Here is a 22,719-nt window from a genome sequence, read left to right as displayed (position 1 = left end):
TTAGATTTTGACTTAGCTTCCGCGACTTTTAGTTATAACACTTTACTGAAAGCACCACTATTAGAGTTGATGTTGGTTAATGGTGCTCCATTGTTCGTATATTCACAGGTTAGTGTTATTTTCAACCCCCAAGATTTATTTATAAATGAATCGCTTCGATTGTATAGTATTTTATACAAATCATCCATTTTATCATCAGCGAATCCTGCTTGGGTGTTTCAACAAAAAAAAAGAATCCTGCTTGGGTTGATATGATAAAATTAACCACTTTCGAGTAGCAAAACACATGTTTGGGAAAATGGAAGAGAAAACGACAAATAGTAGCTTTCCTAATATTAAAATTTTTTTCTATACACAAATTGAGCCCTTAAGGCCTCTAAATATTAAAGGTACGTATAGTGTGATTGTGTAGGTGGAAGGTTAGTGTACTCATCAATTTAGGTAGTTTTTTTTTGTTGAAGAATCAATTTAGGTAGTTGAAGTACATGACAATCTCTCTCTCAGATCTCATTGCCTCAAAAAGTTGTGCCTTAAAGTTGTTTACCCACATCCACTTGCACTGGCTAGTCCCCCACAAATTATATGTTAGTACCATTGGGATCTTATGTTATCCTGACAGTCTGTGTTAGCTAATTTTGACAGGGTACACAAATGCCATATATTTTATTTTAGAGAACAAAATGGTTTCGAAAGTCATTGTTATTTTGAATATTGTCGGTGATATCTTTCTGTAAAAATGTATGATTGTGTCTTTTTTTCGCCACCATGTAATATAGAGATTTGTTTCCATTGTGAAAAGTTTGTGTAATCGTATCCTAGTGTCAATCAGAATTAGGTAATGTTATAACCCACTTACAATAGTAGAAACACAATCTTGTTGAATAGAGCGACAACTCAATTTCATACTATTACGTGAGCCATGCTTTTAGCATATTTTCCAATGAGTGAACGTATCATGAAATTCAATTTCAGGAATATGGAAAAAAAGTTTTGCGTCCCATTAAAAGAGAAAGCGGATAGGGTACCAATTTCGAAAGGAATAGTCAACCACGACCTAAAAAGAGTGTTGTGTTTCCTATTTGGGTGAAAGATGTCATTTGATACTTAGAGCATCTCCAATGAGACACCCTAACAAAAGCATTCTTTATGCCCCGAAGACTTTTCAAGATGACTCAAAGCAGTGGCCTTCACTTTTCTAACTAATAGGAGATGTAGTGGATCAAGTCGGACATATTTTCTAAGGTTAACACAAAGAAGAATTTGTCTTGGCCAAAACGAGGCAATCCCCACAGGAAACGAGATGATTGAGTAGTCCAAACAGTCCTATACATATAATATACAGCGATAAGACGAGAAAGTATCCCCCCCCCCCCCTTGAACCTCTTAAGTACGCAGTCTCCCGACCTAAAAATGAGTCAAAGGAGAAGACGAGAAAGTACCACGTCCCCTCGATCCTCTAAGTACGCATAGTCTCCCTATATAAAACAAAGAGTAAAAAGAAGCTCGACTAGATTTCTCGCAGAAAGAAACAATGCATTAGCGAGCGCTACCACTACAGGGACGATAAGCCTGTTGTTTGATCCAGACAAAGGTCTCCGTTCTGAAGTAAATTGAACTGCTCTAGGTTTCAAAATGAAATTCCTCCAACTATATTATAGTATAATAGATGCAGATTAAAGGAAAAAAACAAGTTCCATTCTTCCTAATCCACTAAAGTACAAACTTTTGTTAACAATCCATGTATATTGAACTTTACTAGCACCCAAAATTTGAAGAGCTCAACATTACATAGAGTACATCAACATAACACTCTTATAAGCACCAAAATTTCATGTTTCAGCGAAGAATGCAAGGAAAAGAGCCGCAAAAGTTCTCAAGAATATAAACTAAACAAGTGATTCACTCCATATAGTATAGTTGCAACGGGTTTGACTGTTGTTTTTTACGTAGGATGATAGCCTGCACCTCTCTACGCATACTATACCATCGTTATCAATTCTGTAGGAGACTTCGATTCTTTCTAAAGTTAAATGATAGGTAACAATGTTAGGAGAAGTAAGTTGGTTTTCTTCAGTTCCATTGGAGTAAACGTTTTCATCTTTGTCGTCGTCCTCCAAATCTGAAGTAAGACCATCGACTATATTGTCTCCTGTCGCTAAGATGGCATTATGAGGTCTATTTCGCTGCGCTAGTGATCTAATATCGTATGACAGTACTTGTTTGATCAAGCTTTGAAACTCTTCGGGTGATCCGTACAGTGAGTTTGCCTCCTGAATGAAACGAAATGCAAACGATAAGCTTAGAGAACGTCACTTGCAGGAACGAAAAAAATGTCTGTTCTTTATATATATATAGATATATATGTAAAGGCATTAAGAAAATAAAAGAACTTGTTTGCTACAAGCAAATTCTAACAAAAAGAAAGAATAACTAATAAGCAAATTTTCTCAAGTGGAAAGAACTAACTATCTAGGTGTATTTATTAACTCAATGACGGTAGATAATCTTACCGCTGTCAGCCAGCAATCAGCAAGACTCGAGGAGAATTCATCAGAGAAGTGAACAGATGATACCACTAACAAATCATGTCCCTGTAGAATATTCAAAGTTGTTTCAGGAGGACTCAGAAATCGAAGGAAAAAAGATGTTTTCGAGTATGTATATATATATATATATGTATGTATATATCCGATCTTCGTTTAGAAAGGCAGCAACAAAAGTATCCACACTGACATTTTGGTTTTATAAAGATAGGATAGCTAAGAAAATAATTCATTGAGAGGTTTTGCTCTATGTTTTTAGGCGAAAGGAGATTAGAGAATTTCAGGGCCTCAAATAAATTGAAGTCTTTATCTTTATTTCGATTAGGGGTGGGAATCGGGCGGGTATGGGCACCCGCGGGTAATTCTGAGTCGGACTCGGGCGGGTCGGGTAAGTTTCTCCTCTGCCCACTCGGGTTCTCGGGCGGATTCGGGCGGGCTTTTCTGAAATCTCCTATGATCAAAGCCCGCCCATGCCCACTAAAGCATCGGGCAAGTCGGGCTTCGGGCAAATCGGGCATCGGGTTTCTTTATCTGATATTTTTTTTACCAAATCAGGAAACTCTAGTAATTTGATATTGTTCAAATAAGCTTCTCTAAACAAATTGATACCAAATCTTTACAAAACTTATAAATCAAGAATGAAAGAAATACTCAGATTCCGTAACATAAGAAATCAACAACTGATATAGATCTATATATGCAAACATGAGACTTGGTTGTCTTCCACTTTTTTTCTTGTCTTTGTATGTTTCATTAGTTCTTCCTTGTTCTTCCTTCACATCAAAATAATCTTAAAATTTGAACCACTACATAGAGGTGGAAGATGATCCCAATGTGGTAAATTATTAGGGTTGCTTCAATGTGTTGTTTATATATCTTGGGAGAAACCTTAAATCTACTTTGGGCTTTATAGTGAAGTATAATCGACACTCAAAGTGATTGGCATATATAGGCACCCGTCGGGTGAGCATATCGGGCTCGGGTATGGGCGGGGTGGCGGGCAGAGCTTTTCACCCGAGCCCGCCCACGAAAAATCATCGGGCTGGGCGGGTAGTACCCATCTTCGGGCGCGGGCGTCCATGGACATTGTCGGGCGCGGGTAAACGTGACGGGTATCGGGCTTTCGGGTAGAATTCCCACCCCTAATTTCGATCATCTCCATTTTGCCTCTGTATATTTCAAAAGGTGGTGAACTTGTTGAACACAAATTCTTGTTAGATGGTACATAATTATAGGTTTTCTTTAAATTGGCATTTCGTCTTCTAAAATACTTCTTTTATAACAAAATATTCAGGAATGTATTGGCAACATTTCAGGGACACCTGCAATGGACTAATCTTTCTTTACATTACTTATCAGGTAATACTATTAAGTCAGTGATCCTGTATCGCACACCATGTTTCTGTAAGTCTCAATAAGCACCCTGACTATGAAAAACCCATCCATCAATCAAGATTTGGAGTAACTGTGCCTATACTAAATACAGATAGAAGCTTTCTTGAATTGCTAAAATGCTACAGAATAATAGAAAGACCAATATCTACTTCTGCTGTATTGGAAGTTCGTCAGTATTTCAGGAGCGTGTTTTCCAAAATTCTTATCCATGACTATAGTACCGGAAAGAAAATTACAAATCGTATACTTTGATACAGATCTTAGGCGTCGGAAGGCAATCATATGCACAAAGAGAATAACTTCCACCTCTACCACACTAACAGTGTATCACAAAGAAAGTACCTTTACCCACTTCGGCACGGTTGCTCCTTGAATGCTGTCACAGTATGGTAGATAAGGTTTTATATCAAGCACAGGCTGTTGAACAAATTCAAAATCGTGAGTATGAGATCATATTTGAACTCTTTATAGTGTTGTATTTAGTTTGACGCTAAGGCCGATAAGTGATGAAAATTATTAGGTAGAATTCAATAGCAAAATGTAAATTTTACCGTGCCATCTACCAGATCTACACCAGACAGTAAAACCATATGACCTTGCACTGCCTCCACCTGGAAAAATATGTAGGTCAGACAACTAAATTTGAATATCTTGGTTTCCTGCTTCAAGTCAAGAAAATAATAGTTCGATTGAAATAACATGGACATAAAGATAAAGTCTCAGTTTTTCAAGAACCCAACATGTCAATGATCAGCATGCACTTCTTCCAGTAATCCAAGCATGGAAGGCTTTTACTTTTAGTACGTCAATTCATGTTCGCACACAATAGATAAAAATGTACTCAGATAAGCTGACATGCACCAAGTGTATAAAGCTCAGTAATAAAAGATGTAGCCATGTACTTCAAATTTTAAAACGGTTAAGTTAACCATAATTAGAACATGTATTTCGTAAGAACCTATCTCTTAAGAAGTAGTATTTGGTGATTTGGTCTCCTTTTGTTTCTCTTATAATGAGGTTTCTATTACCTAGTAATGTTAGTAGTGATAGGTAAGACTAGTAAGGTGTTCTCTTATGCTTAGTAATACATGGAAAAGATTGCTAGCTTTAAGACTTTAAAAAGTTCATAACAAGAATGTTATGAGAAATTGCAAGAAGAATTTTGGTTAGGAACTTAGATTGAAAAGTTTGAGTATCACCTTTGCACATGTAAGGCCAATGGGACATGGTCGATGTGGAGTTCTTGTCGCGAAGAGTCCCTTTCTTCCACCATTCAGTCTTGGTACTTTCACCTATTCATGTTAAACACCTCCATCCACCCTTTCATAGAAGCCTTAATTTAATAATGAAGTGAATGAGTGTTCAAGTGATATTAGTAAAACAGCATACCTTTGCTTTAAACTTCAAACTAGCTGGCTCGTTCCATAATTTATGTAAATTTGTGTTTAAGTGAAAAACATAAAGAATCCAACAGTGAGAGAATTCTGCAAGACCATTCAGTGCTGCTACAGGAATCTGGCTCGCATCAAATATCAAGCAAGCCCTAGCAAGAGGAACAAGTAAAGGTTGTCTTGGTGTTCCATTTCTGCGCAAATAAGAGAGATGATACATGTGCAAGGCTGTGAGCAAACTGTTAGCTAATGAAATATCTGTAACATATATTGCAATTTTACAGTAAAGATTGTGTTTGGCACACATTTGAATATGTATTTATATTTTATGCATACTAAATAAGCCAGGGAACTGTACCCAAAACTGATGAGTTAAATAGTCATTGACACTCTTTAGCTCATTATAAAAAGCAGATTGTTGTTTCACCTCAAAAGATACATTTTTCCAATTGTCACATATGAGTTTTGTTGTTTGAATCCCTTGCAGAACTATTGTACAACTTAAGCTCATAAAGTCATTTTGTTTAAATGATAAGCATATTCAGTTGTTCTATGTGACATGGACAGAATTACTAGTATCGTAATGTGAAACAAGTTATCTATGTAACATGGATACAAACATATTTTCTTGGCCCAAGTACGAGCTCGTATTTTTTTGCTTAAGATTTCTTACTTATGATAATCAACCATTGTTACATTACACACAAAAGACGTCAACCTAGAGAAATATTTAATGGTCTTATAACGAACGAGTGCAAGCACAGTGACACAGATCCGGATACAAAAATACATACAATATATAATAAGTGCCAGTAGGCGAATTAGTGTTCGCTACAAGTATCTAAATAACCGGCTCTGCAGCTCATCAAAAATAGTAAAAAAGAATATTCACGTTAAGATTTTCTATTTCAAAGAGATGGGTTATGTATCATATATTTAATCGACTAAATATTACATATTTACATGCATGACATTCATATTGTCAAAATACCTGATTCAATAAGTATGTCTGTGTAAATGAGCATTATGGAGACCTGTAAGTATCAAAATATAAGAGCATGACTCTCTAAACCAGTGGTACTGGAAATTCTACCCCTTGTGTATTGGAATACGGTCGTGTCATACTTTTTCCATACTAACAATCCAGAACTTAGTTTACCATATATCTTTTCTCAAATATCTAAAGGATTGACCAGCTTAGTAGTTAACTACAAGATTCTTTTAGTTAATTAATAAAAAATGATTCAGATTTTTTAGGTTTATGGAGACGACATAGTAAAATATAAATATTGTCTATGTGTAGGCATAAATACATCATTGAGAATATATGTTATTTAGGAAAAGAGAGAAAAATGTCTTACACCCAATCTCTTAGAATTCTGAATAACGACAAGGTGAAGTACTGCACAATTGTACCATGTAGTCAACCACTCTATTTTCTAGGTGTGAGAGTAGTCCCACCAAGGACATAACGGAAGCATCCCTTCAATAAATCCAAGGGAAGCAACATTGTGGAGCAAATAAAATCTAAGGCCTCTCTACTCACTGCAAATTGGTCTTGAGTTGGATGTGCACAAACTTAATATGGTATTAAAGCAAGACCCACATGTATTGCATGTCACCCAACAAAACCACGTATTGGGCTCAACGCATGCCACAAGTGAGGCTGGAGCATAGCCAAGAAAACCGAAGTAAATAATATCTAAGGGCATCTCCACTCATTGCTAATTGGTCTTAAGTTGTATGTACACGGCTATGACCCCATGTATTGCATGTCATCCAATAAAAACACATATAGGCGCTAAGCATGCCACAAGTGAGGGTGCTTATATGAATAATACCACATGGACGGATGTATGATGACCACGTAACAGTATGTAGGATCTCTCCACTCTTTGCCAATTGGACTTAAGTTAGACGCCTACAAACTTATTACCAGGTCATATTTCTCGAAACTGAAAAAACAAGAGTGACAAAACCCTGACCTTTGATTGGTCCAGCTTCTCAGGTCAAGTCTAACAACTCAATAGGTCAACTGACATTCATCCATTTTATTATTCTGGGCTTATTTTACTTGTATATACAATATCAAGGTGATTACTCATCACAATAAACTTTAGTTATGAAATATAGGAAGGGTGAGTACCGTGAGTTACTGAAAAGATAAGTATGTTGAGTAAAAACATGTTGAATTGTTGATAACAAACTTCTGAAAATTGCCAAGGTCCAAATTACCTAGTAGAGAAGCAAGATTGAACTTTAGCAATAGGTACCATGGGGTATGGGTTCACCTTTGCATTTTCAGTGTTCCCTTGTGCCAATGACTTTCTAGCGGCCTATAAGTACAAAATAAAGCATCATTACGTAACATCCAACCTAGTGAAGATTTAACACTTCAGAGAAAAAAATTGTAAGGACAAGCGAGAAATTATTTACCAAATCCAGAAAGTGCTCAAATAGAGGGGAAGCAAACAAAAATTGGAAGGGCTACAATTATAAGTTTATAACACTCAAGATAACAACTCTTAGGTGTCGTTTGGCAACACAAATCTAAGAAGCACTTTTATCTATAACAGAAGTACTTTTGCTTGGGCACTCAATAGTGAGTTGGTCTTAAACTGCTCCTTCTCTCTCTAGTCTCTCTCTCTCTTCAACTTTCTTCTTCTTCGTTCTTGTTGTAGTTTTAGTGTAACCCTAACCCTCGCCAGATCCGGCGAGGGTTACACCTCTCTTTCCCTCTATTCCTCTCTCTCTTTGATCCGATTCCATCTTCTCTCGTTATCAAACCCCGTCTCTTTTTCTCCGATTTTCAGTTTAGTAAACCATTTAAATCCCTTTCCCCCTCTCACTCTCTCTTGATTTTACTGTAAATCTGTTCGCGGTGGGCTATTAGATCATGCAAGATCTGGTAGTGGTGGAGTATTTCAGATCTGCTGGTTTCGAGTGATCTTTGGTGCGATTGAGTTGTCTGTCGATGTGATGGTGGTGGAGTGCTTCAGATCTGGTAGACTTTTCCGGCGAAGGGTGGAGATGACTTTGGTTATGGTTTGTATATGATTAACACTGAAGATCTGGGTTCAAGGAATCACTTTCATCAATAACAAATAAAAAGGAATTGACTCGTTGAGACTTGCTGAGTTGATTATTCCTTCCGGTGATGACGGCGGTTTTTTCTACGGTGGTAACGGTTATCAGGTGATGACGGCGGTTTTCCGGCGGCGGTTTCCGACGACAATGGCAGTTTTCAGGCGAAAACGAAGGGGATGTAAATTTAGTATTTTCTTAATTTGTATTTTCAATTATTATTGTTGTAATTTGCTTTTAGTCAGACCTTTAGGGTCTCCTTTCACGGATCTTTAGGATCCTTTTGTCAGACCTTTAGGGTCTTTTTTCTCGGATCTTTAGGATCCCAATAGTGTCTGTGTCTAGTCTAATTTCTTTCTCTTCATGAGGCACTTTGCATTTAAAGGTATGTAACTCTCATGAAGTTTTCAGAGGAGAGAAATAAGAATTCATCCATGTAAACATTGTGATTCAATCACTTATTAATGGAATTTGTTCCCTTGGTTTCAAAAAAAAAAAAGAAGTACTTTTGCTTTATTACAGTAATAATTACATGTAAATTGAAAAGTTTGTTTGACATCATAATATACTTTATTATTCTTTTATTCCTCTATTTCAGTGAGGGATTTGTTTATAATGTATTTTCTTTATGACTTTGGTGTTGATGGTTGTAATAGTGGTGGAGGTGGTGGAGATGGTAATGGCGGCGGTGATGATGCCAGAGGAGGTCACGACATTAGGGGTGATGGTGGTATGGTGGTGGTGGTGATAATAATACAGGTATGGTGGTGATGGCGGTTACGGTGTGGTGGTGAGGGCGGGAACAATGTGGTGAAGCAGAATGTAGGCAAGAAAAACAAATAAAACTAGGTTGATTTTAATTATTCATTGTAAATTCGCAACTTCGCATGAAAGCATAAGCAAGAATAAAAACTTAGAAAAGTAAAATTTTGACATGAGTGAAGGTAACTAATTTCGTGTTGTTGATGTTATTTGAAAGGAAGAATAATTAAAGCGGAGAAAACTAAAAACATGTGGATCTTCGAACGACTTCACACCTCAAACCACATGAACAACATAGTTTATGTAATAAAATAAATACTAATCTACTACTTCCAAGATAGAATTAGGAATCTAGGGGGGGGGCAATAAGGTTAAGATTTAACAATTGCAATTTCCATGCTAGTGTATGGACGAGGTAATTCAAAGCCAGTTTTCTTTTTGGAAGTAAACTACTTTACTATCTGAAAATCCGATACATATGTTAAGTTATTTTAAACTCAGGATTTCAATAGTAAATGGTATGATTTAGAAGTTCAATTTTACATCAACTTTTAATGATATAGCTTGATGCACTATCTCTCTTCAACCCTTTGAGTGAAATGTGACAAAAGTAAGGAAAATTCATGGATCGACCCTATCGTCTACACTCCATAGGAACTACAAGATCACCCCAAGGACGCCTTCAGCATCCAGGGGTCACGGACCGACCATAGAACCCTTCAATAAGTGGAATGCATTAGTTGTCCACTCTCAGATTGGGCAGTAAGGATTCTTGCAGTTCCAGAGAATCCAACTACAGGAGAATTAGGAATGGTATGATTTAACAATTGCAATTTCCATGCTAGTGTATGGACGAGGTAATTCAAAGCCAGTTTTCTTTGTGGAAGTAAATTACTTTACTATCTGAAAATCCGATACATATGTTAAGTTATTTTAAACTCAGGATTTCAATAGTAAATGGTATGATTTAGAAGTTCAATTTTACATCAACTTTTAATGATATAGCTTGATGCACTATCTCTCTTCAACCCTTTGAAGCGAAATGTGACAAAAGTAAGGAAAATTCATGGATCGACCATATCGTCTACACTCCATAGGAACTACAAGATCACCCCCAAGGACGCCTTCGGCATCCAGGGGTCACGGACCGACCATAGAACCCTTCAATAAGTGGAATGCATTAGCTGTCCACTCTCAGATTGGGCAGTAAGGGTCGGAGAAGGGCAATCACTCATTCTTAAAACCAGCATTCTTAAGACCAAAGAGTCAGGCGGAAAAGGGGGGAAAGCTCCCCATTCCTAATTCTCCTGTAGTTGGATTCTCTGGAACTGCAAGAATCTTTAGAATGGGATTCCAACTCAACACCTTTTGAGATTTTGAGAAGAGGTGCTCTGTGGAGATCTTCTCAACTGGAGGACGTTCGCATAAGTTTTAAAATAGGGTACCTTTGTTGGTTACGTACTTTTGCTGATATTCAATCACCAAGTCCCCCTTGTTACCCTTATAACAAGTGTAGATTGAGGTACACCATTACATATATAATGGAAATTTAATAATAATGTTTCTTATTGATGATATTTTTTTTTTGGGTAAAGAATTTGGTTTATATAAAAAAAATAAGTTGTTTTGAACGGTTAAACTCAACAAATACAAAGCAGCAGCAAGGTGAGCTCTAATGTCATGAACACCCGTAATTATAACAAAAATACAAATGGAATTCAGCCATTTGAACTTAACATACATTTTTTAGAGTAAAATTAGTAAATTTTTAGAATAACAAGGTTTAAAGTTTAAACTCTGGCATGTAAGTGGAAATTCAAGCTTGGGGCACCGAGCTTGGACGTCTTCAGCTGCATACTAGGTATTGAACGTCAAGTGAGAGAACAACACTGGTCCTTGACATAAGTGGTAACTTACACAGTCATCTCTATTCTCTACTGTCTGACTAAGCATTGTTGCCGTTCGAATTCCCATAAATCTCATAGTGGGATCATCCGTTCCAGTGATGTATGTAGATTACAAACTTTTCACTCGAAACGAATAGATCACAAAAATTTAACCACCTAAACCGACTTAAATTGAAATGTTTAACCAATTCAAAAACCCAAATTCCATTTCTCTGTTTCTCCATTACTTTCTCTCCAACTCAGCACTAATAAGTGTTATACTCAGTGGTATGTCTGTAATAGTCCCACATTGCTCACAAGAGTGTCCAGAGACTGGGCTATATGTGTAAACTCAAGCTTAGTAAGTACCGAGGCCTTTTGGGTAGGCTTGTGGTGCCTTCGCCAAGGACAAAACCCCGTACCTGTGTGAGGTGGTTAAAGCGGGGACAATATCGGCAACTGCTAAGGCTTGGGGCGTCACAAGTGGTATCAGAGCCGAGGACGGCTCTTCGCTGAGGGTGGGGGATTGGAATAGTCCCACAATGCTCACAAGAGTGTCCAGAGACTGGGCTATATGTGTAAGCTCAAGCTTAGTAAGTACCGAGGCCTTTTGGGTAGGCTTGTGGTGCCTTCGCCAAGGACAAAACCCCGTACCTGTGTGAGGTGGTTAAAGCGGGGACAATATCGGCAACTGCTAAGGCTTGGGGCGTTACAATGTCGATTTTGATAGTTATAATATCTGATTGAATTATATTCAATATTATCATTGTAATTGAAGATTAAAAAAAAAAGAAACTTGTAATTGATGATAAATGATTACCTAGCAAAATTCTAGAAGTATTAACAAATTTAATTTTCAAAATAAGGATTCAGTGAAGAGCTCAAAATAAATTTTCAAAAAAAAAAAAGAGCTCAAAATAATAATACCTGTTGAGCCCTAATTCTTCCTTTCCTTTCTGCAGCACATTTCTGTAGGGAAAGCTTGAGAGAAGTCTCAAGCTCTTGAACCCTTAATTTCCAATTCCTCGATTTCTTTTTAACAACATAAACTGAATTTCAAAGAATATAAGTCATGCTCAAAATATGATTATGAGCTTGATCCCTAATCTGATCGTACAGCAAAATCAGAGAGTGAGAGAGAGAGAGAGAGAGAGATAGCTTACCTGAAATAGCAGTGGCGGCAGAGACTACTGTAACTGCCAATACGACCGTCGCCCGAAACCATTTCGAGTAGTCGGCGGCGGCCATTACAAGCGACTGATGTAAAATGAGGTAACTTCAACCCTAGCGAAACAGTTAACGGTCGTTCCCTCGCTCAAACTTTTCAGAAAGCCCTTGCTAGTTCGCTATTGTCTTCGAGTCCTGTACTATGAAGCCACAACTCCTCAGATCCACTAAATGACTTTAATTCAAGTCTAGGGCTTTTTGCAAATAAGAGTACTTTTCGGGGACCAAAGACTTCATTAAAAATTTATCAACTTGAGTTGACCAATTTATTTTGTTATAGGTCTTGAGTTTTCATACATCTTCTCAATTAATATTCATTTTAAACTTCATTATTCGACAAAAACAAGTACCAAGTCGATAAATCTCCATCAAAATTTTAAATCCAGTAAAAGAGAATCGATTTTTGCATTAGTGATGAACGATGATGAAGATGAACTTTAGAAGATCGTGGTAAAACTCTCTAATTGAGATTGTACTCTTAGAGAGAGAAAGCAGATCTATCAACATTTAGCCTATAATCATCTTGGATCTTAATCGCTACTAAGGTTTTGATTGAGATATCTGTTCGATAATCTACTATTTCGTCTTAGAGGTATCCGATCTTGTTTCAGATATTGTGTTTCAGTCACTTTTCCTTGATGATCTTTAGTCTTGGTTCTTTCTTTGTACGGTGAAGAACACCGATGGTCTTGGGAAGACGTCATTATTGAAGATATGGGTTCAAAGAATAATCACATGACAGGAAGGTAATTCTTCTATGCTGGTGGCGGTTTTCTGGTGATGGTGGCGTTTCTCCGGTGACGGACGCGGTTTTCCATAGACGGTTTTTTGGGGACAACGGCGATTTTCCGGCGACAGCGGCGGTGGTTCTTTAGTTTTTTCCTGTTATTTTGTTGACCTTTAGGGTCCTTTCATCCGTGATCTTTAGGATCCTTTCTTATTTTCGTCAGTGTCTAATAAATTTCTCTCAATACATGAGGCACTTTACATTCGAAGTTCTGCGAACTTACTTATGTAACTCTCGAGTATATGGCCGAGAGGAATAACATTTTATCCCTGTAAATTTGTGATTGTATCACTTATGAATGAAATATGGTTTCGGGGTTTCAAAAAAAAAATTATTTTGTGATAATTATAGAGAAACAACAACTAATGACAACATTTCTAAACTTTCTTCTCCTCCATTCACTACCATTATTTCTCTCTTTCTTCCTTCTTCTCCCTCTCTCCTCTTCCTCTTCCCCCTCTTTCTCTCTTTGCTCCTCCCTCTTTCTCTCTTTTCTTTCTCTTTCTTATTAGTTTTCATGAATGTCTGTTTATATCTATACTCATCCATAAAGATCATTGTCTCTTGAGTTTTCTCCGTAATTTGCACCCCTGCATTAGAGAAATTGTGCTTCAAAAGTATATTATTTTGTAGGGAATTTAGCATTATCCCATCACAACTAATGTACAATTAGGGATATCACTTTTTTCTTATTAGTGTACTCTTTTTTTGCATTTAAAAGTACAAAAATAGAGTCACCCTTATTATATTTTCTTTCTCTTCCTCTCATTTCCCTACCATTAACTTAGCCCTCTAACTTCAATCTCCCCGTGAATTCCTCTCTAATTTGTAAGTTCAAGTAATAATTTCTCTTCTAACATTGGATTGTTCGTTCAGTTCATCATTTCAATTTTTATTTGCGTTCTTTGAATGTACACGATTTATAATTAATAGACAACAGACATCAAAAGGTCTTCTTTGAAATTGGTTACACTTGAAAACATTGTTGGTAAAGTTAAAAGAACAAAAATGAATATGAAACTACATCGCGAAGAACAAAAATGAAAACATTGTTGTTTACACTTGAAAACATTAAATTGGTTACACTTGAAAACATTGTTGGTAAAATAAAGAACAATTTTACGACTTTTATTTGTTAAATTGTTGTGATTTATCAACTTTAAATGTTAGATAATTATTGTTTTTTGTTGCAAGTAAATCAATATTGTTGGTAAAGTAGAAAAAAAATGAATATGAGAGGAGAAAGATAGATGTGGGAGAAGAAAAGACAAATATGAGAGAAAACAGAAGATAAGGAGTATAGTAATGAAGATTCATTGACAGAACATCGACAATGATAGCATTACAATGAAGAGATATGAGAGATCGAAGAAACAAAAATAGAAAAGCAATAAGGATAAGGTTATTTTCGTACTTTTAAGTACAAGAAAATGAGGTTTCGCTAATTTCCAATTAAAAAAGAGATATCTCTAATTGGACATTAGTGGTGAGGGGGCAATGTTAAATTCTCTTTTTTTTTTCTTTTTTTTTTTCACTCAAAATTCTTAAAAAAAAATTGTCCTGCCCATTTCGTGCATTTAATAAGTGTTTAGTCTCTACGGCTTACAAAAGAAAACATTAAGGTTCATGCTTTCACCTTGTTGTTACCGAAATTGGTAGTTTCATGAAGTAGACGATAAAAAAAATCTACATTCTTTCTTCAACTTAAGCTCCCACTTATTTTGGAAGAAAAAGTCGAAAGACATAAATACTTTTGTGTAGATCCTTCTTGGCTAACACATTACGAGGTGTAACAACGTTTTTTCGCGGTCAACTATGACTCAGTAGTTCGTGTATATCAAGATTGTGCATACACCCTTACCAAAAGACGTCAACGACACTTTGGGGGCCTCTAAAATCACCCGAACTTTATAGACTCTCTTGGGTTTCTCTCCAAAAATTATTTTTCTAGAAACTAGTACAACCCCAATAGCCGCGCACCTTGTTGAGCGGCTACCTTATTGGTTTGACTACAAGAAAAAGGTCTTAGCAAAACACTACACTCATGATTGGAATAAAATAATTTGAATTTTAAATTAAATAATCTATGGACAATAAATTTTAAGAATCTATTCTTGACTAAACCTAACAACACTAAGGTAATGTATTACGATTACTAAAATTATATTTTCGATTGTTATTTGGTAGTTAAATTCTCTTTCCAAACACGAAATATTGTCTTAGTGTTTTTAACGAAAATAGTTTGTTTAAGGGACTAAACTCAATTAGACATTAGTATTGATGGGCAAACTCAAAAAGACCATAAGAAAATGAAATTACCATTAGGGCGCCCCTAAAGGTTCCCCTTCTTTTCACTCAGGCCCGCTTTTATCATGACATTTTTTTTCTGGGCCTCCAATTTGTCCAGTCTAGGAGGCGAGAAAAGAAAGTGTACCTAAGGGGGTAAAAAGTGGAATGTCTATAGACGCTCCCTTACCATTATCCATGCAAGATACACATAAATTTACTAACTTCAAAATGTAATAATAAATACTTGCTGTAACCATGAAAATTACACCATCTTTATGAAAAAAAAAATGAAAATACACCCATACATGTGTACCACATGGAGTATCACAGTATGTTTTTTTTTTTTTTTTGTTGAAATAGTATCACAGTATGTTGATTATTGCACGGAAAAAGTGCTCAAAATGTCATATTCAACAGATTTGGATCAAATTAAATGTCCGACCATGAGAGCAACAACTTCACCCACCCCCTAATGTCTAATCTCACACTTCTATGATTGTAGTTTGACATTTGCAGTTACGTAGTTTTAGGTTATGTTTGGCGGGCAGAAATAACATGAAAATAGAACGTGATTCTTGTGAATCACAATCCAGATTATTGTTTAATAGTTATTGACAAAGTTATCTTTAATAAAATATTTAAATGACTAATATTAAAATCGTCTTTTTTATTATATCACCAAAAAAAAATTATGGTTCTCTTTTTCTCTCTCTAGTTTTTTCCCCTTCTCTCTTTCGTTCCTTATTCGTTCCAATCGATATCATACCGCTTGAAAACAAATATTTTTTAAGCGATAATTTTAGTATGGGAAGATGAAGTTAATTATGTATACATGTATAATTTTATATATCTGGGAGTAGGGGAATTCTGATGGAGAGGATAGATAATACTGATTAAAATATGCAATAAACTTGATATGTAATTTATGTAGTTTAAATAAAATAATTTTCATTAAAAAATAAAAATAAAAGGATATAACAAAGCTTCTACAAAAAATTACATTCTAATTCCTTTATGAATCAAACACCTAGTTAGGAGTCTATCATGAATTGAATTTTTATTCCGCATTTCGACCGGCGATTCCACCATTTTCCTTTATGAATACATCAACCAGGCATGCATTGACATAAAAAATACTCATTATTATATATAGAAAAATTGACAACAACATAATTTAGGGGACTAATTTAGAAGTTGACCGTCTTTAGAGAGATATTCTGGTGAAATGGTGTGAGAATAGTTTCACATGGGGGAAATGGTAACTAGCAACCAAGAATATATTGTATAGATCCTCTCCATTCATTGGTAATTGGTTTTGAGTTGGATGACAACAAATTTAACATGATATAAGAGTTAGGCCCACACGTGATAGGCTTACAAGTCACATGTGCTCTAAGTCACCCGAAAAAAAATACACGTGTTAGGCTAACCACGCCACACGTGAGGGGGCGTGTGAGAATAGTCCCACATGGAAGAAAATGTAACTAGCAACTAAGAATATAATGTATATGTCATCTCCAGTCATTGCCAATTGATTTTGAATTGGATGACCACAAATTTAACAGTCATCATTAAGGGATTAAAATAGAAATAACCCCAAATAAGTTGTCTCATAAGTCAATACATATAAAATGCAAAAAGTCAAAAAGAGGATCATTTACGTATTTTGCATAAAGTAGAGAGTTAAGCAACAAAACAACCATAAATTAGGGGCCAAATAAAAAATAACCCACAGATAAATTAAGTAGCCACGTTTTAGGAGTGATCTATTAAATAATGGGTCCCCGCCTATTGCCAACTAACCAATTCAGTACCTAAAAGATCAGGATTGGATTTTTCTGAATTTGATCCAAAATTAAACAAATATATGTTGACTCTCGCATGCAATAATGAGAAGGATAGCTGGATATGACAACATGTGTACTTTTCTCTTTTCTTAATTTTTTTTGTTTTTTTTTTTTTGAAATATTAATTTTTTTTGTTGAACAGACAACATGTTTTTTTGAAATATTAATTTTTTTTGTTGAACAGACAACATGTTTTTTTGAAATATTAATTTTTTTTGTTGAACAGACAACATGTGTACTTGAATGCAAATGTTAGGAGAGCTCATATTCACTATGATGATAATTAAGTGCTTCTTTGCATGATTGCTTCATAAAATTCGACTCGTGAGGAGGATATGACTAATAGGATACGTTACATTAGAGACAGATCGAGACGAAGAAATCCGACGATCAAAATGAGTCTAAGATACTGGATGATATAAAAGGTATGGAAGACATAAAATATATGAGAGAGATCGAGATGAAGACATTCGACGAGATGAATCCAAGATATATGTAACGCCCCAAATCCCAAATCTCAAGCCGCCTTGAAATCGAAGATTTGAGACCTTCAAACTGGATCCACGAGCGACACCTACCATGAGTGCACACTCAATACCTGAAAAGTAAAATAGCTGGGTTAAAACCCAACTGCAGTAGATTTCCTCAAACCTAAGTCCCGGGTAGGCGAGCTCAATCCCCAATCAAGGAAGTATTTCATTCATATTCATTATTGGCGTTATCTGAAATTTAACGTGACAACTAACATAATACAACGAGATTTACCACACGCATGTAGAAGTTAGTAATTTATGTTCTTGGTTATTAGGCTTTCAACGTCCTCGTATTCTAATCCAATATTAACTCTCGTGATAATAATCTTTCTCTTTTTCAATAGATATAAAAAGGTCACACTATTCACCAAGATAGACCATTAAAGGATCCTAACTTAACAATTAAGTCGACAAAACATTATGCTAAAGACACAATAATCCAACTCTCGTCGAATGATATGACAAGTTGGTGTCCACGTTGTATGAGAGTGTAGTCCACAAGGTCATCCATTGTGTTAGCGTCGACTCCATACGCTCCATACCTCGATCACATCCGGTAGAGAGGGCCGAACCAACCACATAAACTCATACAACCGTCCATCAACTTCATCATCACACACATAATAGCATCATACAACATACATAAGTTGAATGAGAGTGTGGTTCACAAGGTCATCCATTGTGTTAGCGCCGACCCCATACGCTCCATACCTGCATCGTCTCCGGTAGAGAGGGTCGAACCAACCACATAAACTCATACAACCCTCCATCACATCACACATATAATAGCATCATACAACAAACATAAGTCGAATGAGAGTGTGGTCCACAAGGTCATCCATTGTGTTAGCGCCGACCCCATACACTCCATACCTACATCACCTTCGGTAGAGAGGGTCGAGCCAACCACATAAACTCATACAACCCTCCATCACATCACACACGTAATAGCATCATACAACAAACATGAGTCGAATGAGAGTGTGGTCCACAAGGTCATCCATTGTGTTAGCGCCGACCCCATACGCTCCATACCTACATCACCTTCGGTAGAGAGGGTTGAACCAACCACATAAACTCATTCAACCCTCTATCACATCCATCGCATCACACACATAATAACATCATACAATGATAATAGCATCACACCACAAACATTGGCTCTAATAAAGAATTACAAACAAGTCCACCAAACCATTCAAGTCAACAACACATGGCAAGTCAAAATGGATGATGCTCATAATAGATCCCCACGTGGATCACAACCTCAAACAAATAAATAACAATAATAGTTAACAAATATAGACTCACCAATATAAGGTATCATATACCTAGGAGATACATTGCTTAAGGAATAGAAACCATGTGAATTATCTCAATCAATTCGACACCTAGTACAAAAACTATTATAACTCCTCACTCGGAGCTTCAATTAACTCACCGTTTGAACCACTAGAAAGTAGACAAATAAACCTTTCCAACCATATAAGATACACACCAAGATTCATTACCAATCAATACCAGATCTAATTTTAATCTAGACCGAAATACAGTAGGAACTGTTGTGACACCTCGTACGAAAACTATTATAACTCCTCGCTCGGAACTCTAATTAACTCATAGTTTGAACCACTAGAAAGTAGACAAACAGACCTTTCCAACCATATAAGATACACACCGATATTCATTATCAATCAACACCAGATTTACTTTTAATCTAGACAGAAATACAGTAGGGACTGCTCTGACACCTCGTACGAAAACTATTGTAACTCCTCGCTCGGAACTCCAATTAACTCACCGTTTGAACCACTAGAAAGTAGACAAACAGACCTTTCCAACCATATAAGATAGACACCTAGATTCGGTACCAATAAATCCAGATCTAATTTTCAAGTTAAATCAAAACATTATCCTATATAGATATTTTGTTGGAATTCAAGATAGAACTAATATCTAAATCATTCAATCATTCTTTATAGAACTTATGTGATTAATAATACTAAACCTATCATGGAATAAATTGAAAAAGCCTACAAAAGAATTAGGAGATAAGAAATCTACCTCTTTTGCCTTAGATGACATCAAGACCACCATCATGCCTCTTTCTCTCTCTAGAGAACTCCATCTCTACCTTTTTTTTTTTTCTTTATCCATTCTTCATTTACTAAGAGTGGCTTGTTGAAGATTAAGAAGATATACTAACCATAACATAAACAATACATAGATTTCTTCAACTTATTCATCAAAATCTTCTCCAAAGAATACCATTTCTCTTTCTCTCTCTAAGTTTTGTTCTAGATCTACAAAAAGAGCTCTAGACCCCTTTTTATATAATTAACTCAAGCAACCCTAGTTTTCCTTCTAACCCACTTCTATTTTATGATGCTCAAGCCCACACTAACTTACTCTTCATACTAGGCCCAACTCCAAATTGACCTAGAGTTTTGTTATTTCCACCTAATTTGATATATATATATATATATATATAGAAAATAGGGGTGTTACAATATATGAAGATCCAGAGATACGTCGGATATCTTCGTCTCGATCCCTCTCATATATTTTATAGCTTCCATGTCTTTTATATCATCCAATATTTTGAACTCATCTTGATCTTCATATCTCTCCATCTCGATTTGTCTCTAATGTCACGTACTCTAGTAGTGACCACACCATGACCACCCAACTCATTTTAATTAGTAAGATAAATACTCAATAAATTAATCAGTGGAGTTGGGTGACATATATATCTTGAGTAAAATTTTCTGTAAAACTCTTTTGTGGTGCTCCTTCATTCAAAGGCCATGTTAGGTGTTGGAATCACGAAAATATATATTATTAATTATTGGTTATTTACGTAAAAGTAGCTTAGTTTTTATTTTTATGTAAGGATATTTATTTGAATTGTCGAACACCTTAAAGGGGCATCTGGTTGTGGTTTACTTTATCGCCCCAATAGTCATTTGAATACCGAAGGGTACACATGCAGATTTGGTAGGTTCTTCGTATGATAGATGGTCTACTTCAGGATATTGTACTTTTATTTGAGGTAACCTAGTTGCTTGGAAGAGTGAAAAACAATTTGTCGTCGCTCAATCTAGTGGGAAAGCAGAGTATCGTGTCATGGAACATACAACATTTGAGCTTATATGGCTTAAATTTTTCGTAGATTAAATTGCTTACCATTCATCTTGCAAACAATCGTGTTTTGCATGAGCATACCAAGCACAAAGAAGTTGGTTGTCACTTCATTTAGTCAAACTCGAAACTAAAGAAACATGCATCTCGTTTGTCTCGTCTTCTAATCAACTCGTTGATATCGTTATCAAGGCTCAACTTAAGAGTCAATTATAGCTTATATATCACAAGATTGGAGTTTCGAATATCTACTCTCACGTTTAAGGAGGTGTTTGAATTATGTACATATATGTGAATAGACTATTAATGTCAGGGTTGTTTAGTCTTTACCTTTATGTAAGGGTAGTTTAGTCGTTTCCCATTTTTTTGGTATATAACAAATGAAACCCTTTGTAAAAGAAATGACGAAAAGAAGAGGAGGGATTGTGTCAATCTTCTCTGTTGTATTTTCAAATTTAAAGTTATAAGTTTTTCTAAATTTTTTCCATTTCATGATTTCTCTCAATCTTGAACATAAATCAAAATATTATGCACGCAAAATGGATATGATTAATTGATTACCGAGAACAACAATCCCCTAATGCAATTCCTTGTAACTACAATATACATTTATTGCTAGATTTTGTAGAAATAAAATTGTTGTAAAGATTAATTTTGTGCTTATGTTATATTATTTATGATTCTAAGATAAAGGAATCGAATTGAAAATCCACCCGCACCTTAATATTGAATAAAAATAAACTTGTGGTGGATTTTTTATCATTACGTTACTTTACTTTAGGTTTTGAGTAGAGCAACGTGTAGTACAGTCGTGTTTACTTGGTGTTTGATTCAGTCAGGAATGGGAAACCAAATCCGTTTACTATTTTTATTATTCCCTTAGAATCAATAAATGCATTAAAAAATTATCAACTATGTCTTAACACCTAGATCTTAGCTATTTGTTATTTGTCTCACATTAATCAAATATAAAGCATGATTCAATAGAAAAAGATTTTAATAAGTTGAAGAGAGGAAAAGTAATATAATAATCAACTATCTGCAATTATAAAAGTTATAAATTACACTAGTATAAAAAATAATGATAAACACAAATAAAAAAGTACCTAAATATTAAAAAGGGAGGAGTCATTGTACTTGTTGAGAGTTTGTTCGACAGGAGCATCCCCGATGCAACACTCAAACTCTAAATCTTAGATGCCACATAAGATTTTTAGAACTTCAATTTAAAATCCATCTCCATGGCAAAACTCAACACGAATCTCTAAAATGATGTGTCAAGATTCATACCAAAATATAAGTTTTTTTTTTGAGTTTTTATTGAGTGTTGCATTGGAGAAGGCTTTCCAATAGAATATCTATAAATGACCAAATAGGAAAGAAACCATTTAGAGATCCACTTTTTCACACTTGACACATAGAATTTTTAGGGTTCTTTTTAGTCTTGCATATGAGATGCTCTTTAGAGTGTTTCCCATGCAAAACTCAATCTTAGAAACTCGGAGTGCCGCATAAGATTTTAGAGGTTTTTTTTCTAAAAATTCCTCTCCAATGCAAAACTCAACTAAAATCTCAAAGATGATGTGTCGAGGGTGGAATAGAAATCAAGTTCTCATATATTTCCAGAATAACTAATTTCTTTGCAAAAATAACCACGCCACGTAAGTAAAAAAATCATGTTTGGAATTTTTCATTAGAGACATAAAAGAATTGAAGATCTCTATTTTGCCACCTAATAAGAATGAAAATCTCAGTAGAAACTTGGCAAATCGGGCTCATTAAGATTTTTTCGCTTTTTGCATCAGAGATGGTCTTAATACAAGGTTTTCACGCA

At 35.6% G+C, this 22,719-nt stretch overlaps 1 protein-coding gene and 1 long non-coding RNA gene across 3 annotated transcripts; both read right to left on the bottom strand.

The window, feature by feature from the left end:
* Window positions 1-1,723: 1,723 nt before the first annotated feature.
* On the bottom strand, window positions 1,724-12,567 carry LOC147564276 (tRNA-thr(GGU) m(6)t(6)A37 methyltransferase). 2 transcript variants are annotated; one of them, XM_086644965.1, is made up of 9 exons: window positions 12,225-12,567; window positions 11,989-12,110; window positions 7,565-7,665; window positions 5,328-5,523; window positions 5,138-5,230; window positions 4,490-4,549; window positions 4,281-4,355; window positions 2,511-2,591; window positions 1,724-2,270 (listed from the first exon to the last, which is right to left on the bottom strand). In XM_086644965.1, the coding sequence occupies exons 1-9, from the start codon at window positions 12,307-12,309 to the stop codon at window positions 1,887-1,889; spliced, it is 1,197 nt and encodes a 398-aa protein (XP_086501091.1). In that variant the 5' UTR covers window positions 12,310-12,567; the 3' UTR covers window positions 1,724-1,886. The 2 variants fall into 2 exon arrangements, with proteins under 2 accessions (XP_086501091.1, XP_086501092.1); XM_086644966.1 differs by having other exon boundaries at window positions 5,328-5,693; window positions 5,889-7,665; window positions 12,225-12,372.
* A 4,883-nt stretch (window positions 12,568-17,450) lies between these two features.
* On the bottom strand, window positions 17,451-20,045 carry LOC147564275 (uncharacterized). Its single transcript, XR_015236814.1, has 2 exons — window positions 19,809-20,045; window positions 17,451-17,809 (listed from the first exon to the last, which is right to left on the bottom strand). It is a non-coding gene; the product is annotated as an uncharacterized LOC147564275 (long non-coding RNA).
* Window positions 20,046-22,719: the final 2,674 nt, after the last annotated feature.

This window comes from Eschscholzia californica, unplaced genomic scaffold (genome assembly GCF_041429995.1).
Source record: "Eschscholzia californica isolate CP2 unplaced genomic scaffold, dmEscCali1.0.p SCAF_1, whole genome shotgun sequence".
Classification (NCBI taxonomy): domain Eukaryota; kingdom Viridiplantae; phylum Streptophyta; class Magnoliopsida; order Ranunculales; family Papaveraceae; genus Eschscholzia; species Eschscholzia californica.
The sequence above is the reverse complement of the archived record's forward strand: the minus strand, read 5'-3'. Positions and strand labels throughout refer to the sequence as shown.

Coding starts and splice junctions, on each gene's coding strand:
- LOC147564276 (XM_086644965.1), bottom strand. CDS start 12,309: ATGGCCGCCGCCGACTACTCGAAATGGTTTCGGGCGACGGTCGTATTG. Junction 4,550..5,137: donor TTGGCCTTACATGTGCAAAG/GTGATACTCAAA, acceptor ATATTTTTCCAG/GTGGAGGCAGTGCAAGGTCA. Junction 2,592..4,280: donor CCGTGCCGAAGTGGGTAAAG/GTACTTTCTTTG, acceptor AATATTCTACAG/GGACATGATTTGTTAGTGGT.